This window comes from Marmota monax, unplaced genomic scaffold (assembly GCF_021218885.2).
Source record: "Marmota monax isolate L192 unplaced genomic scaffold, Marmota_monax_Labrador192_F-V1.1 WCK01_AAM20220418_F8-fsc00075, whole genome shotgun sequence".
In the NCBI taxonomy this organism is placed as follows: Eukaryota; Metazoa; Chordata; class Mammalia; order Rodentia; family Sciuridae; genus Marmota; species Marmota monax.
The window spans coordinates 2,174,390-2,188,282 of record NW_026694772.1 but is presented as its reverse complement, the minus strand read 5'-3'; the positions used below and the strand labels follow the sequence as shown (position 1 = coordinate 2,188,282).

Below are 13,893 nucleotides of genomic sequence, written 5' to 3'. Positions count from 1 at the left end.
AAGATTAAGAGAGCTCTCATGAGACCCTGGTTAGTTTCTAAGAGAGTGACTTGTCATGAAAGAGCAAGTGTAAGCCCTCCTTGTCTGGCTTCCTGGTTTGGCATCCTGTCTTGCCATTTGTTTCCCACTAGCACATGTTCCTACCATTGTAATGCTCTTCGCTATGTGATATAGCAAAGAAGCCCTCACCAAAGACTGAACCAATGGGGCTGCCTGATCTTGGATTTTTAGCTTTCAGAACTGTGAGCTAAATAAACCTCTTTTCTTTATACTTATCTAGCCTTGGGTATTTTGCTATAGTTATGGAAAACAGACTAAGACAAACTCTTTCACTTTTTGCCTTTTGAGTATAAATACCTCTGTCCTTAACTCACACCATAAATGAGCTCATCATATTCCTCTTATAATTTTTCCCAGACATTTCCTACTCAGATTTTCTCTTTCCATATCAAATTGCCCCCATGTTGACTAATCCTTCAATTATTCTCTCTCTTGCCTGCCTATTTCTTTCTCATTAAAACATTAACACTCTCTAAAACCTATATTTATATTCATTATACATACATAAGAAATCCCCTTTTTGAACAAAAGGGCTATAAGGAGACTACTCATAAAATTGGAAAGGGGGTATATTCATCATATCAGAATGGTTAAGTAGAAGGGAGAGCCTGATTTCTCATTACTGAATGCATCTTGTGACTCTTGCTAATTGAAATCAAGGACCGAGCAATTAGAAGCATTCTTTGCTAGATTTCTATCAGATGGAATACTCTTTATTTTGGATTTGCATGTAGCCTCAGGGACAATACACATTAATACTAGTCTAGATAGAGCATCTTAATTCCTTCACTGTACAATTAGTTCTTATTTCCATTCTACTCTCACAGCACCCACAATTTACCACAACTACACAAGTTTCTTTCATAGGAATATCTATTATGTTCAGAATTTGAGTGTGCCAAGACCAAAACTGTCTCTTTCGTCTTTGTAGTCCAAGTGCCTAGTGTTTTTTAACAAAAATATAAATGAATGAATGAGTAAGCACAGCAAGTAAGAATGCTACCAGTGCATGCTTCTTACGAGCTCGGAATCCTAAGCCTTCCTTTTACAATAAGAACACAACCCAAAGAATTTTTCATCATAAGCAATAAGACTTTTCCTAATCTGGTTCTTGGTCACTTACTGAGCTCCTGTTATTCACTGTCTTGCTTCCTGGGCTTCAGTCACATCAGCTTTCTTGCTATTCGTGAACCCTCTGAGGATGCTCCCATCTTGGGGCCTTTGTCTTTAGTCTTTCCTCTAGCTGAGTCACTTTACCCCCCAATATCTACCTGGCTCATTCCCCAACTTTTCTACTCAAATGTTACTGCTACTGCCCACTCCATTTAAAAAGTTCCCTTCCACATCCTTCTAGCTACTTATACTGCTTTAATCTTTTTTTTTTTGAGACCAGGGATTGAACTCAGAGGCACTTAACCACTGAGCCACATCCCCAGCTCTTTTTATATTTTATTTTGAGACAGGGTTTCATTGAATTGTTTAGCACCTTGCTAAACTGTTTAGGGTGGCTTTCAACTTGCAATCTTCCTGCCTCAGTCTCCCAAGCTGCTGGGATTGTAGGCATGTGCCACTGTGCCTGGCCTGCTTTAGTATTTATCAAACTCAAAATATTTAACACCAAGAAGACAAAATAACCCAATTAATAAATGGGAAAATGACATGAACAGACATTTCTCAAAAGAAGAAATACAAATAGCTAACAAATATAATGAAAAAAATGTTCAACATTGTGAGCAATTGTGGAAATGTAAATCAAAACTACTGAGATTTCATCTCATTCCACTTAGAAGGACAACCATCAAGAATACAAACAATAAGCGGCTGGCTCAGTGGTAGAGTGCTTGCCTAGCATGTGTGAGGCACTGGGTTCAATTCTCAGACTGCATATAAATAAATAAAATAAAGGTACATTGACAACTAAAAAAAATAAAAAGAGAATACAACAATAATAAATTCTGGAGAGGATATAGAGGAAAAGTTCTTACATTAGTGGAATTGTAAACTTAGTACAATAACTATGGAAATCAGTATGGAGGTTCCTCAAAAGACTAGGAATGGAACCACCATATGACCCAGATATACCACTCCTCAATATTTATACAAAAGAACTAAAGTCAGCATAATATAGTGATACATGCACACCTATGTTTATAGCAGCACAATTCACAATAGCCAAACTATGAAACAAGCTTAGGTGTCTGTCAATGGATGAATGTATAAAGAAAACAAGGTATATATACACAAAGGAGTTTTATTCAGTCATAAAGAAGAATGAAATTATGTCATTTGCAAGAAAATGAATGGAACTTGAAAATATTATGTTAAGTGAAATAAACCAATTTCAGAAAGTCAAGGTTCATACGTTTTCTCTCCTACGTAAAAGCTAGAAAAGAAAAAGGAAAAGAAAGGTTGGGGTCGGAGAGATCTCATGAAAACCAAAAGGAGATCAGTAGAGGTAGGGGAAAGGAACCAAGGGAAGGGAGGAGGAGAGGACAGGGAAAATTCTGGGGAATGATATTGGCTAAATTATACTGTTATAATGTGTGAATGTACCAATACCTAATAATGTTTTATTTACTGCTGTTTCCCCAGTTTCTAGAACAGAGTTTGACTTATATGGGTCACTCAATAGATATTTGTTGAGTGAAAAATCAATTGTAGCTGACTGAAAGGAAAGTGAAGCTCATTAGTTTTTTTAGGATATTAGACTAGGCACTAAAGTAAGTTCTTTTCTGTTATATTAGAGTAGGAATTATCTTTAAAGTGCCCATTATTCATTCAATCAAGGCATATCCTGCATCTGTAAACAAGGTGTTATGTTAGGTGCAAGAAATAAAAAAAAAACAGTGCATACCCTTTACATTTATGCTGCTCACACCTGACTAACTTCCTCTTATGATCTATTTTATTGAAGTATCCTACATTCTTACTCTTGTCTGTCATTGGTATATATGCTACTGAGCTTAAGGTGCAAGGCAACAGGGTGATGTAATTTTATGTTGTCCCCAAAGTCTTTACTAATTAATGGAGATCATGAGGACAGACACCTTAAATAATGACCACCACTACTTATATTGGACAAAATCATCAACCTCATTATGGAAACAAAAGTAAATCAAATTACCCAGTGACTAGAAGGGTCCTATTATGATGTGATATTTTTTAAACACTTTTAAATACCTGTCAGTCACATTGCCCCCTCACGATTAGGATCCCCCAGGAAGCTGACTCTAAGATAAAATTTAGAGATCAAGATATTTAGTGAGTTGTGCCATTGGGATTGACAACTGTGGAAGGGACTAGAAGGAAGCAAGGATGGGAAAATGGAGAAGTCAAGCTTGAAAATAGACCAGGAACAATTTTATTCAATCCCATGTTAGTTCTTGAGTTAGAGTTAAACTTTTTCTAAGTTGGGCCAAAATGGTCAAGTTTTTATACTCTTATATCAATCAAAAGTTGCCCATGAGGGGGTGTGATCTGAAGTCTATCTATTGGGGACATTCCCCTCCCCCAAAAGGGGATTTGGGAGTGTAGAAAAGTACTCTCAAAGTATTCTTCAGGCACAGATCACTCAGTGTTCTACATGACCCCCATTTTCATGGTCACAAATTGTCCAGGGGTTCATATATAAGAATGGTTCTGAATCAGGAGTAATTTCATCCTTCAGGGGATACTGGACAATGTCTACGAACATTTTGATTGTCACAACTGGAAGCAGGGTTGCTACTGGCATGGCTAGGGATATTGCCAGGGATAATGCCCAGGATGGCTGCCAACAACAAAGAATTATCTGGTCCCAAATGTCAAGCTAGCCTAGATCAAAAAAACCTGGCTTACTGTCTGACCTGTATTTTATGTGGTAGCCTTAGTAAATAACTTAACCAATCAGATATTCTTTCTTGGAGAGTTTGACTATAATACACAGAGATAAACATGGATGGAAGAGAACTGTGGAAGTAAAAAAAAGTCAGAACAAAGGAAGAAAACAGAAGTCACAGGAAATAGAATCTACAAATAGAAGGAGAGAAGTCATGATCCTGTGAAAGATGAAATCTACAGGAGCAAATGCATATGTAGAGAGAAGCAAACATATCTTTCATGGTGACTGTTGTTCTTGTCCTTCTTTATGCTTTTCCTATATCTTGAAAATACCCCTCATCACCTAAATCTATTCCTGTTTCTTATAGCTGTGAGCAGATACAGCAATACCTATAGTGGATTGAAATTAAGATGATTTTCATTGTTGATATCTGAATTTATTTAAAAATCCAGGAGAATAGTTTTTAAACAAGGAACAGTTCATATAAGTCTACAAAAGAATGAATGACTTTGTCCTCACCTCAAAGTTCCTACCAAACAGTATTTTGTAACCCCAAACTGGTTGCGTTCTGAAAATGGAAAACATCCAAATGGAAAAATGAAAGTAATGATTTTTGCCCACAGGGATGTGATTCCACCATTTCTGTTGTGCAAACCTTTGTATTCTGGGACAGATGACAAAATGCTACCCTAGGCCAAACTCACAAATGCCTTTATTTTCTGGGGAGTGTAAAAATATACCTTTTAGAGCCAACATTCCACTAAAACAGTGCCCACGTCATGAAACTGATTCAGAACTGTGGTGCTAGTCTCCCTGTTGGAGGTCCTCATGAAGCCCAGGGGAATCTGTCACAATGAAGAAGATGAAATAAGAAAGAAATAGGCATTTGCTTCATGTCTGCCATGCTGCCAGACTAATTTCCACACAGTGATAAAGGAGTGACAGTTAGTGATCAAGGTAAATGGCACCATTTAACTCCAAAGCCAGAGAGAGCAAGCATAGTCTATTGTAGTTTCATAAAGTCTGTGAAAGGTTAATATTATGGGCATCCTACTTGTATCCCCTTTACCAGGTAGGTTCACTTATCCCTAGGTGTTGTGTGTTGGCCTGTTACCTAGTAAGGGCCTATTACATTTTTTACCAGAGAACCTGCCTTAGCCAAATGGGGACTGCCATGCTTTCTTTTATTCTCTGGAAATTCTCCGCCAATGACCCATGGACATAAGGGAACACAGGCCCAGCTCCCTTGCCTCAAAGTGAGGCCATCTCTGTGATACAATTTGTGTTTCAGAGCCCCTTGTGGCATCATGCTGGCTGAACTTGGTCTTAATCTTCTTGCTTAGCTTGACTTCCTGACAAGCATCCTTTCTAACTTAGCAGGCTCCCCTCACTCCCTCTCACTTTAGAATGTTCTCTCAATATATTACTTCTATAAGAAGCCCTATCTAAGGCTTCATTTCTTTTTTTTTTAAATATTTTTTGGTTTTTGACTGATCTTTATTTTTTTAATTTATATATGGTGCTGAGAATTGAACCCAGTGCCTCACACATGCTAGGCAAGTGCTCTACCCCTGAGCTACAACACCAGCCCCCCGCCAAGGCTCCATTTCTATGGAAACTTACCCAAGATTAAGGGTGCCAACCATCCCGATTTGCCTGGAACTGAGGAGGTACTCTGGAACATGGGACTTTCAGGGATTAAATCAGGAAAGACCTAGACAAACCTGGTTGAGTGGTTATGGTAGATAAATATTTGAATTCTGAGCACCCTTCCTGCTTAAGAAGATGCTTTGCATCCAGGAACTTGTGTGATCTGTATAATATAGACAAATTTGCCAATTTCTGTGGGATAGATATTCTCAAAATGGCTCACTGCAAGCTATCAAAGGTGAATTTGACAACTAGCTCACAATTCCTATATATGTAGCAGTTGGTTCTCTTAAGCCAGTAAGCCAGCTCTAGCACACAAATACCCATAGCAGAAACTCAGAAATTTCCTAGGTTCTCTCATATGTTCAAATATATGGGATATATAGGGGCCATAATGTAAAATTTGATTTCTAAGGATACCTTTATGTAAGCAAATCTGAAGTATTACTGGAAAGCATAAATTTGAGCTAGAGGATAAAAGGCCATGGCAATAGGTTTTGAGAAAGGAGTATAATGGTTATCCATGTATCTTTACACCTAAAGAAATGTTACCAGCATCACTGATAGGTTAGATGGCATTTGTGCCAATTCCCAATATGTAGGACAATACCTAAGCACTGAAGAAACTGGCCCAAATTATTTTGCCTTGAAATTTTACCTGATCCAGAACTTTAGGTTTATAGTCATCTCAATTGTACCTACAAGATTCTTTGTGACCGGTATCATGATGGCTTCTTTAAACCCATCTGAAGCTTTAAATTATTGCCACACTCATATTTCAAATCATCCATCCCTTAAAGATAATGGTAGCATAGGTTGGCACACTGTCAAGTGAATGTAGGCAATTATTAGATGTACTTCAAAATATTTCCCCGTTTAAAAAAATAAATTGGGCATGGAAAGGGTTTAGGGGTAAAGGTTTGGAACACTCAAGATGGAAACAAACCGTTTAGCCCTATGTGTCAAGGCAAAACTATAAAAGTTTGGAATGCTTTGACAAGAGAGAAAAAGAGCTAACTAGAGATATGATTAAGGCAGTTAAGATTATAAAGTCTGCAAGAAATAACTGATCAGTTCTTTCTTTTTACAATGTCTCATAATCTGTGAACAAGAAAGTTGCTCAATGAAATTCACAGCTTTAAAATTTAGAATAAATAGTAAAAAGGAAATTCATCTTATAGAGTTTCATTGTCACCAATAGAGTGTAATACTGTAAGAGGTCACTGGGTTAAAAAGTAGAGTATAAGAATTTTGCCTTTGTTGGTTTTTTCCATTATAAAAGTAATATATGCTTATAATAAAAAATCTGCAAAAGTAAAAAGAAAGAAGAGACACAACAGCTGTTTGCATTTTGAAGTACTTTTATTTTCAGTCTTCTTTTATGTATACCTTTCTGCTATTTTAATTTTATTTTCTAATAGATTTGTGATTATGCTGTCATTTTGAAGTCAGCATTTTTCCTTAATTTATTACATGGCACAGTAGACTTTGATAAAAATTACTGTGTAACGTTATGAACACTATTCTTGCTAAGAAGCAAAATAAAAGGTCACTTTATTTATTGAGTATCTACTATGTAATAGTCACTATGCTAAATCTTATGCCCTTTGTATTATCAATGTCAGGAGTAAATCTACCACTCTTTCTTTTAGGTATAAGACATAATCCATTCTGTAAATATTTATTGAATATCTACCAAGCGCCAGATATTGTTAGGTGCTGTAGAATATAAGTGTCAACAAGACTGATACTATCCTGACCTTACTAAGATTAGGGTCTACCCATCTGATTATTCATCTGTTCATTAATTATACAAATAACTATCAAGCTCTTATAATCAGCAAAACATATATATTAGATTCATGAAATCCATCTTCAGAAAGGAGAGGAACTACTTATATCTGAGAATTAAATGCAAGAGGATGAATGATATTTCATGACTAATATGACTCTAACAGGCATATACTAAGTTATACTATCAAGTTGATAGTAATAATGATTCTAATGCTATTATTAATAACAAACACTTATACAAGAGTTACTACATGCCAATATTCTAAGGATTTTACATATGTTAACTAATTCTTATCCTAACCCTATGGGAGAATACCATCATACTTCATTGAATTCAAAATCTTGTTAGTTATAAAGTGCATTCTGATTTCAGGGCTGTTAAAACCTGAGTCAAGAAGCATGTCTTAAAATTGATTAAATATGGAAATATTATCTTCATTTTAAAGATGAAGACTATAAGGATTAAATATTTGAGCCAGGAAATAAAACCAGTTGGTTTAGTTCTATAGCTTTTACTCTTTTTTGGATTGTTTTATGGAAGGGGTATTACTATATTGCCCAGGCTGGCCTCTAACTCCTGACTCAAGGGATCCTCTTGTCTCAGCTTCTGTAGCAGCTGAGACTAGAGGTGTGTGCCACTGTGCACAGCCAGCTTTACTATTAACCCATATCTCAAACCAGTGATTAGACAATCTTTGGCTCAGAGGTGTTGAAAGAAAAATTCAGGCTCTGTCAACCAGCTTGAAAGAATAGAAAAGAAAAAAAAAATTTTGGCAATACCACAGGCCTAAACAGTCATTGGCCTGTGTATGTGTTCTTAATAGAAAAGACAGTGTGATCTAGGGCTTGGAAGTCCAGAAATTGGGTTTCACTCCAGGATCAATGATAACCATGTTTGTGACTGTGGTTATATTATTTGATCTTTTTACACCATTTTTGCCATCTGTAAAATATGGAAAGGATTAGAGTAATTTAGTGCCTCTCAAAACTTTTTTACTGTAACTCACAAAAGGAAAACATTTTATAATGTGATCTAGTGTGCATACATACTTAACTAAACAACCAAAGTGCCAAAAGAACATTTAACCTTACTTGTGTAATGTACTCTAATATTTTCTCATCTGCTTCATTCCATTCCATTAAACAATAGTTGGATGCAAAGCATTAAACTGATTTTAAAATTCTCTACTAAGCCACACCTATGAGTCTGAAAGCTATTAGTATAGTTACATTCTAAGCTTCTCTCTAGTTAGGAAACTTCATAGCATAAGGAGACTCCTGGAATAGGGAAGGGGGCTGGGGCTGGGAACTTCCGGGAAGGTAGAAAGTTGACCCTTTTTCTTTTTAAGTGGGTCCCATTCTTACTACTTTGGGCAGAAAATTCTTGTAATTATACCATTTAGGAAATACACTTTGGGGCAAAGATTCAGTATGCTTTAAGACATGTTTAGTGATAAATTAATTGGTGTGCCTCAAAAATGCTTTCATAGTTACAGGTATGACAAAGAGCACCAAATTCCATCTTCCTTTTAGAGTCTAAGTGCCTCATAAAGGCTCCAAGAATTCCAACAGAAAAGTCTAGTCTTGAAAAGTGCTAGTCTTTATAAACTCAAGTTTTGCCAATCTTACTCATCCCAGAATTAATTTTTCAAGGGACAGTTATTAAAATCTTAAAGAACTTTAATGTTCTGAGAAACCCAACTTAGAAAGTGTTCCTTTAGGGGATTCTAGAATATATTTTTTTTCTTTTGAGGAACTGGGGATTGAACCCAAGGACACTCTATTGCTAAACTATATTCCTAGGCCTTTTCATTTTTTTATTTTGAGATGGAGTTTTGCAAAGCTGCAGAGGCTGGCTTTAACCTTGTAATCTTCCTGCCTCAGCCTCCTGAGTTGGTGGGATTACATGTGTGTGCCACTGTTCCTAGCCCACATATATTTTTTATAATGATTTGTATAGTAAAATCTATAAACGTTTTAAAATCATAATACTAGAATTTCTCTTTTTTCTTAGTTTAAGTTGCAGAAGTCAATTAGGAGTACTAGGGTTTTCAAACTAGAATTAAAGACAAGTTAGTATCTATGAATGGAGAAGGGTCACATTTTACAATGTTTTTCTCTTCTCATTTTCTCTCAGATCTAAGATAAAAGAAACAACTTCTTTAACAAGTACAGATTGGGCCACCAAGAAGAAACAGTGAATACTTCTTTTAGTAAGATACTTCCTCTCTCTTATGATAAAAAGACAGCTGGCAATGTAGTTTCCAAATGAGAGTCTATACATTGGCGGGGGTGGGGGGTGGGGGTGGGGAGTCAATAGTCAATAAGCCTGTTTGTGGGCAGGGGTGTAGTTAGTGACTTATCCTTATTTTTCATTCAATCTCAATCTCTCTCTCTCTCTCTCTCTCTCTCTCTCTCTCTCTCTCTCTCTCTCCTTTTGTACTGGGAATTGAACCTAGGGTGCTTAAACACTGAGCCACATCCCCAACCCTTTTAATTTTTGAGACAAGGTCTTGTTAGGTTGCTGTGGCTGGCCTCAAACTTGTGATCCTTTTGCCCCAGCCTCCCTAATTGCTGGGATTATAGGCATGCATCACCACACCTGGCTCCATTGTAATATCAAAGTTTCAGAAATCACTCTATTATTATTCCTAGTAACCTGGAAGCAAATTACTGTTACAAAACAACTTAAACTCGTTTGAAATGACCTTAGTGGAATTTTTAAGCGTATTTTTATATTTTGGAAGGAGGCTATTTTTCTTTTATAGATTACAATCTAATAGCTGGGAAGTGACTTCCAACAGGCCCTTCCTCAAACATGGTTTTGATGGTGCACCCAACTTACTAGATGCTACAACTTACTAGAGATCAGTTTGGCAACATATATGAGAAGGCTTTAAATGTAAACGTCCTTTAACATAGCAATTAGACAGGCATTTGTCTTTTAGAAAGAATCTGAGATGTTTGTAAAGGTATAGAAAGAATGTGAGTCACAACATTGGATATAATAGTGAATATGACTATTTTAATATACGATTAGGGGGAAAAAGCAGATCATGCAACTGTAACATATTTTTTTATTCCTGCTTAGTTTAAAAGAAAAAAATGAACCTGTATAACATATATACAGACTAAAACAGACAATATACAAACAATATTTCTGATGGTGTTTATCTTTGAGTGGTGGGATTGTGGATAATTTTCCTTTTCCTGTTAATACTCTCTGCTTTTTATATTTTCCTTGATAGGCATATATTATCTTCATAACTTAACAAAGGATAACAGAAAGACACAGTCCATGTCTAGCCTCACTGTTCTATTTCTTAAATATCCTTTAAAACAAATTGGTATACTTTTTTATATACACAAGCAAAGCTTCTAAGCATATATTGATATTCCACATGGGCATCTGAGAGATTGGTGACCTCTAGGGCTGGCTCCATTCAGGCAGGTAGATCAATCTTTTAATGAGTGTCCATATCTGCAGGCCTGACCTTTCTGGAAATGGGCACTGATGTGATATGATTTGAAAGGTGTGAGGATGCTCCACCTGCCCCTGGATGTTCTTTCTGAACAGCTCAGAGCTTCTGGTTGACACCAGAGAGCCATTCCTTAGGCTTATGGATTTTTACCCTATTAAAATGCAAATAACCCAGAGAAGTACACATTAAACTTTACCTGTCACCTGGGTTAAATGAGTATAACATATCATTTTCTGGGAATAGGTTTTAATGGAGAAGACATGGGAATTCAGAGGGAGGGGGACAGAAAAGAAAGTATGAATGAATACAAATTGTCTGAGGAGTAATTAATATTCACAATAGTAATATTTTTATTTATGGTCTATGAGTCACTTAGGAGTATGTTATCATATTTAATCTCAATTAAATCAAATAAATGGCTGTCACCAAGGCGAATTAAGGTGACCAGAGATTTGGAAAAATATAGAAGACAAAATTTGCAGCCTTTATAATATATATATTTTTCAGTACTGGGGAGCTTAACCACTGAGCCATATCCCCATTCCTCTTTATATTTTTTTATTTTGAGACAGCATCTCGCTAAGTTGCTCAGGGCCTTATTAAATTGCTGAGACTGGCCTTGAACTAGCAATCCTCCTGCCTCAGCCTTCTGAGTTGCTGGGATTACAAGCATGTGCTACCATACCCAGCTGCCTTTAAATTTTTTAAGAGCCATCCCTAACAGCCACAACCCTATTCATTGTGATAAACTCCTTTATCTCCATTTTTTTTCTTGTCAACTCCTAAGCTTGTGGGATACTATTCAAATAACTAGATCACATGCAGATAAGAAGGTTAGAATTAATTGAGAAAATATGAGAACTTTACTGAATCCATTATTGATGTTTAATGAAAAGATAGGACCAGCCCTTCCAGGAATGTTTTTTCTATAAAAGACCATGACCAACCGGAGTCACATGTGAAAGCATCTAGTTAAATACTTCACAATGTTTATAAGCATGTATCTTATACTTTATAATGTTTGTAAGCATGTATCTTTTTCTTTCTACTGGGGATTTAATCCAGGGATGCTTAACCATTGAGCCACATCCCTAGCCCCATTTTTTAAATTAATTTTAAAAATTTTGAGACAGGGTCTTGCTAAGTTGTTTAGGGCCTCGCTAAGTTGCTGAGGCTGGCTTTGAACTCACAATCCTCCTGCCTCAGCCTCCCAAGCTGCTGGGATTACAGGTGTGTGCCATGGCACCTGGCAACATTTATCTTTTTAGTCGTGTGTGTGTGTGTTGGGGACTGAACCCAAGGCCTTGCACATGTGAGGCAAGCACTCTACCAACCGAGTTATATCCCCAGCCCTAGCATGTATCTTTTAAAATAACTCAGGGAGAATTGAAAAGAAAGGAAAGAACCAGAAAGTAGAAATAAAAGAATGTAGCAGAAGACTGAGGGGAAACCATATAGAATTATTTCTTCTTTACAAGACACACAAATTAAGTAAAAGTACAGTGTAGTTGTTATAAACACAGATTCTAGAGCTAACTTCTTGAATTAGAATCCTGGCTTTATCATCTACTAGCTATGTCAATGTGTACCTCAGTCTCTTCCTCATTTAAATGGGTAGGAATAATGGCACCTAACTAATGGAGTTGCTATAAGGGTTAAATTAATAAATATCTACAACATTGTCAGGCACAGAGTAATTGCCTTCAAATGATGGTTAAACTTTCATATATACTGGGTATGGCCAGAAGGCAAGGCATCAAAATGTTAACAGTTGCTAACTCCATACAGTAGACATATAGCTTTTTAAATACCACAACTCAACATATGTATTATTTAAAATTAAAGAAAAAGTGGTGTAAATCAAAATTAAGTACAGGAAAATAGGTACTTGCCAATTCAATACACATTATTAATAGAATGTTACTTGAGTTTTCAGTTAAGTAAAGCCATTTCTTCAAGCATCAATTACAAAATATACCACATTTATTAATAGTAACTAAACAATATGACTAATTTTAAAAGTACAATTAATAAAGTATTAAAACAGCCTGCCAAATAAAAAATGTGTAGGGGTCAAAGATAAAAGAGAGATAAGAGTAATTAGACAGCAAATACCAGAGACTGGGATTCCAACTTGGAGGCAGGAAGTATTTTAATGAATTATAGAAACAATTACAGATTCATAGTAACATAAATTGAATGACCATATTATAATTATATTATTGTCAGCTTTATGAAGTGAACTTATATAGGCCGAAATAAGGTCTCAAAAATATGAATGAAGCTAGCACTCAAGGATACATTATGGAAACATTCATGTATTTGCTAAGACTGGACAAAATGATCTAATGGGTCCTCCTGTTCCTTACCTTCTGGAGTCATGTACCAAGTTATATTTCAGGATGATTTATGCCTCTACTGCATCTGGCAGAAATGACTATAATTCAGTCCTGGATTCTTAGCTACCAGGAAGCAATGAAGAGGTTAAGTGATGAAAATTGAAAACTTACTGGAAAGGAAGTGCTGGGATGCTGGGCCAAAGTCCCTGTGGGCTTCATGCAGCTGCCTGACACGGTCCTCCACAGCCACCTGGGGAAACAAGGAGAAAAATGATTTCTCATCATAAATAATAAAGAACAATTAAAAAATGTATCCTTTTCTTTTTTTGTAAATGGTTTTGGGTTTCTGAGGCTGAGAATCCTAAAGCAACAATGCATAACCCTGCTTTTAATACCGTGTTACTGTAGATGGTGTTCAAGACCGATTTTTATTAAACCAAGGCCAAACACAAGGATTTCCTCTCTCTTGACAGCGTTAAAATGAAATTTTGTATTCCACTGGTTGGCAGCCATGAATAAACTTTTCTCTCAATTAGCACCATCAAAAAGCACAAAGTAATTCTTTCACAAATAGTTATACTACCACTTTGCATTATGTCAGGTAACTAAAGGATCTCAGAAATGACATTTTTTATCTTAGTCTTTTATTTTTGACTGATTTTTTGTTATTAATATTGGCCAGTTATCACTGGATCAGTGAATTATAATTAATTATTGATCATAAATAATCAATAGCTGATTAATACTT

The 13,893-nt window shown here is 36.1% G+C and overlaps 1 protein-coding gene across 11 annotated transcripts in view; it reads right to left on the bottom strand.

Annotated features, from left to right (window-relative positions):
• Dmd (dystrophin) overlaps positions 1-13,893 on the bottom strand; it is a 2,205,817-nt gene that overhangs the window by 229,755 nt on the left and 1,962,169 nt on the right. For all 11 annotated transcript variants that reach the window (XM_058572890.1, XM_046425263.2, XM_046425265.2 and 8 more), the window contains one exon: positions 13,317-13,395. In XM_058572890.1, the coding sequence (XP_058428873.1) occupies positions 13,317-13,395 (79 nt within the window). The remainder of the gene's footprint in view (positions 1-13,316; positions 13,396-13,893) is intronic.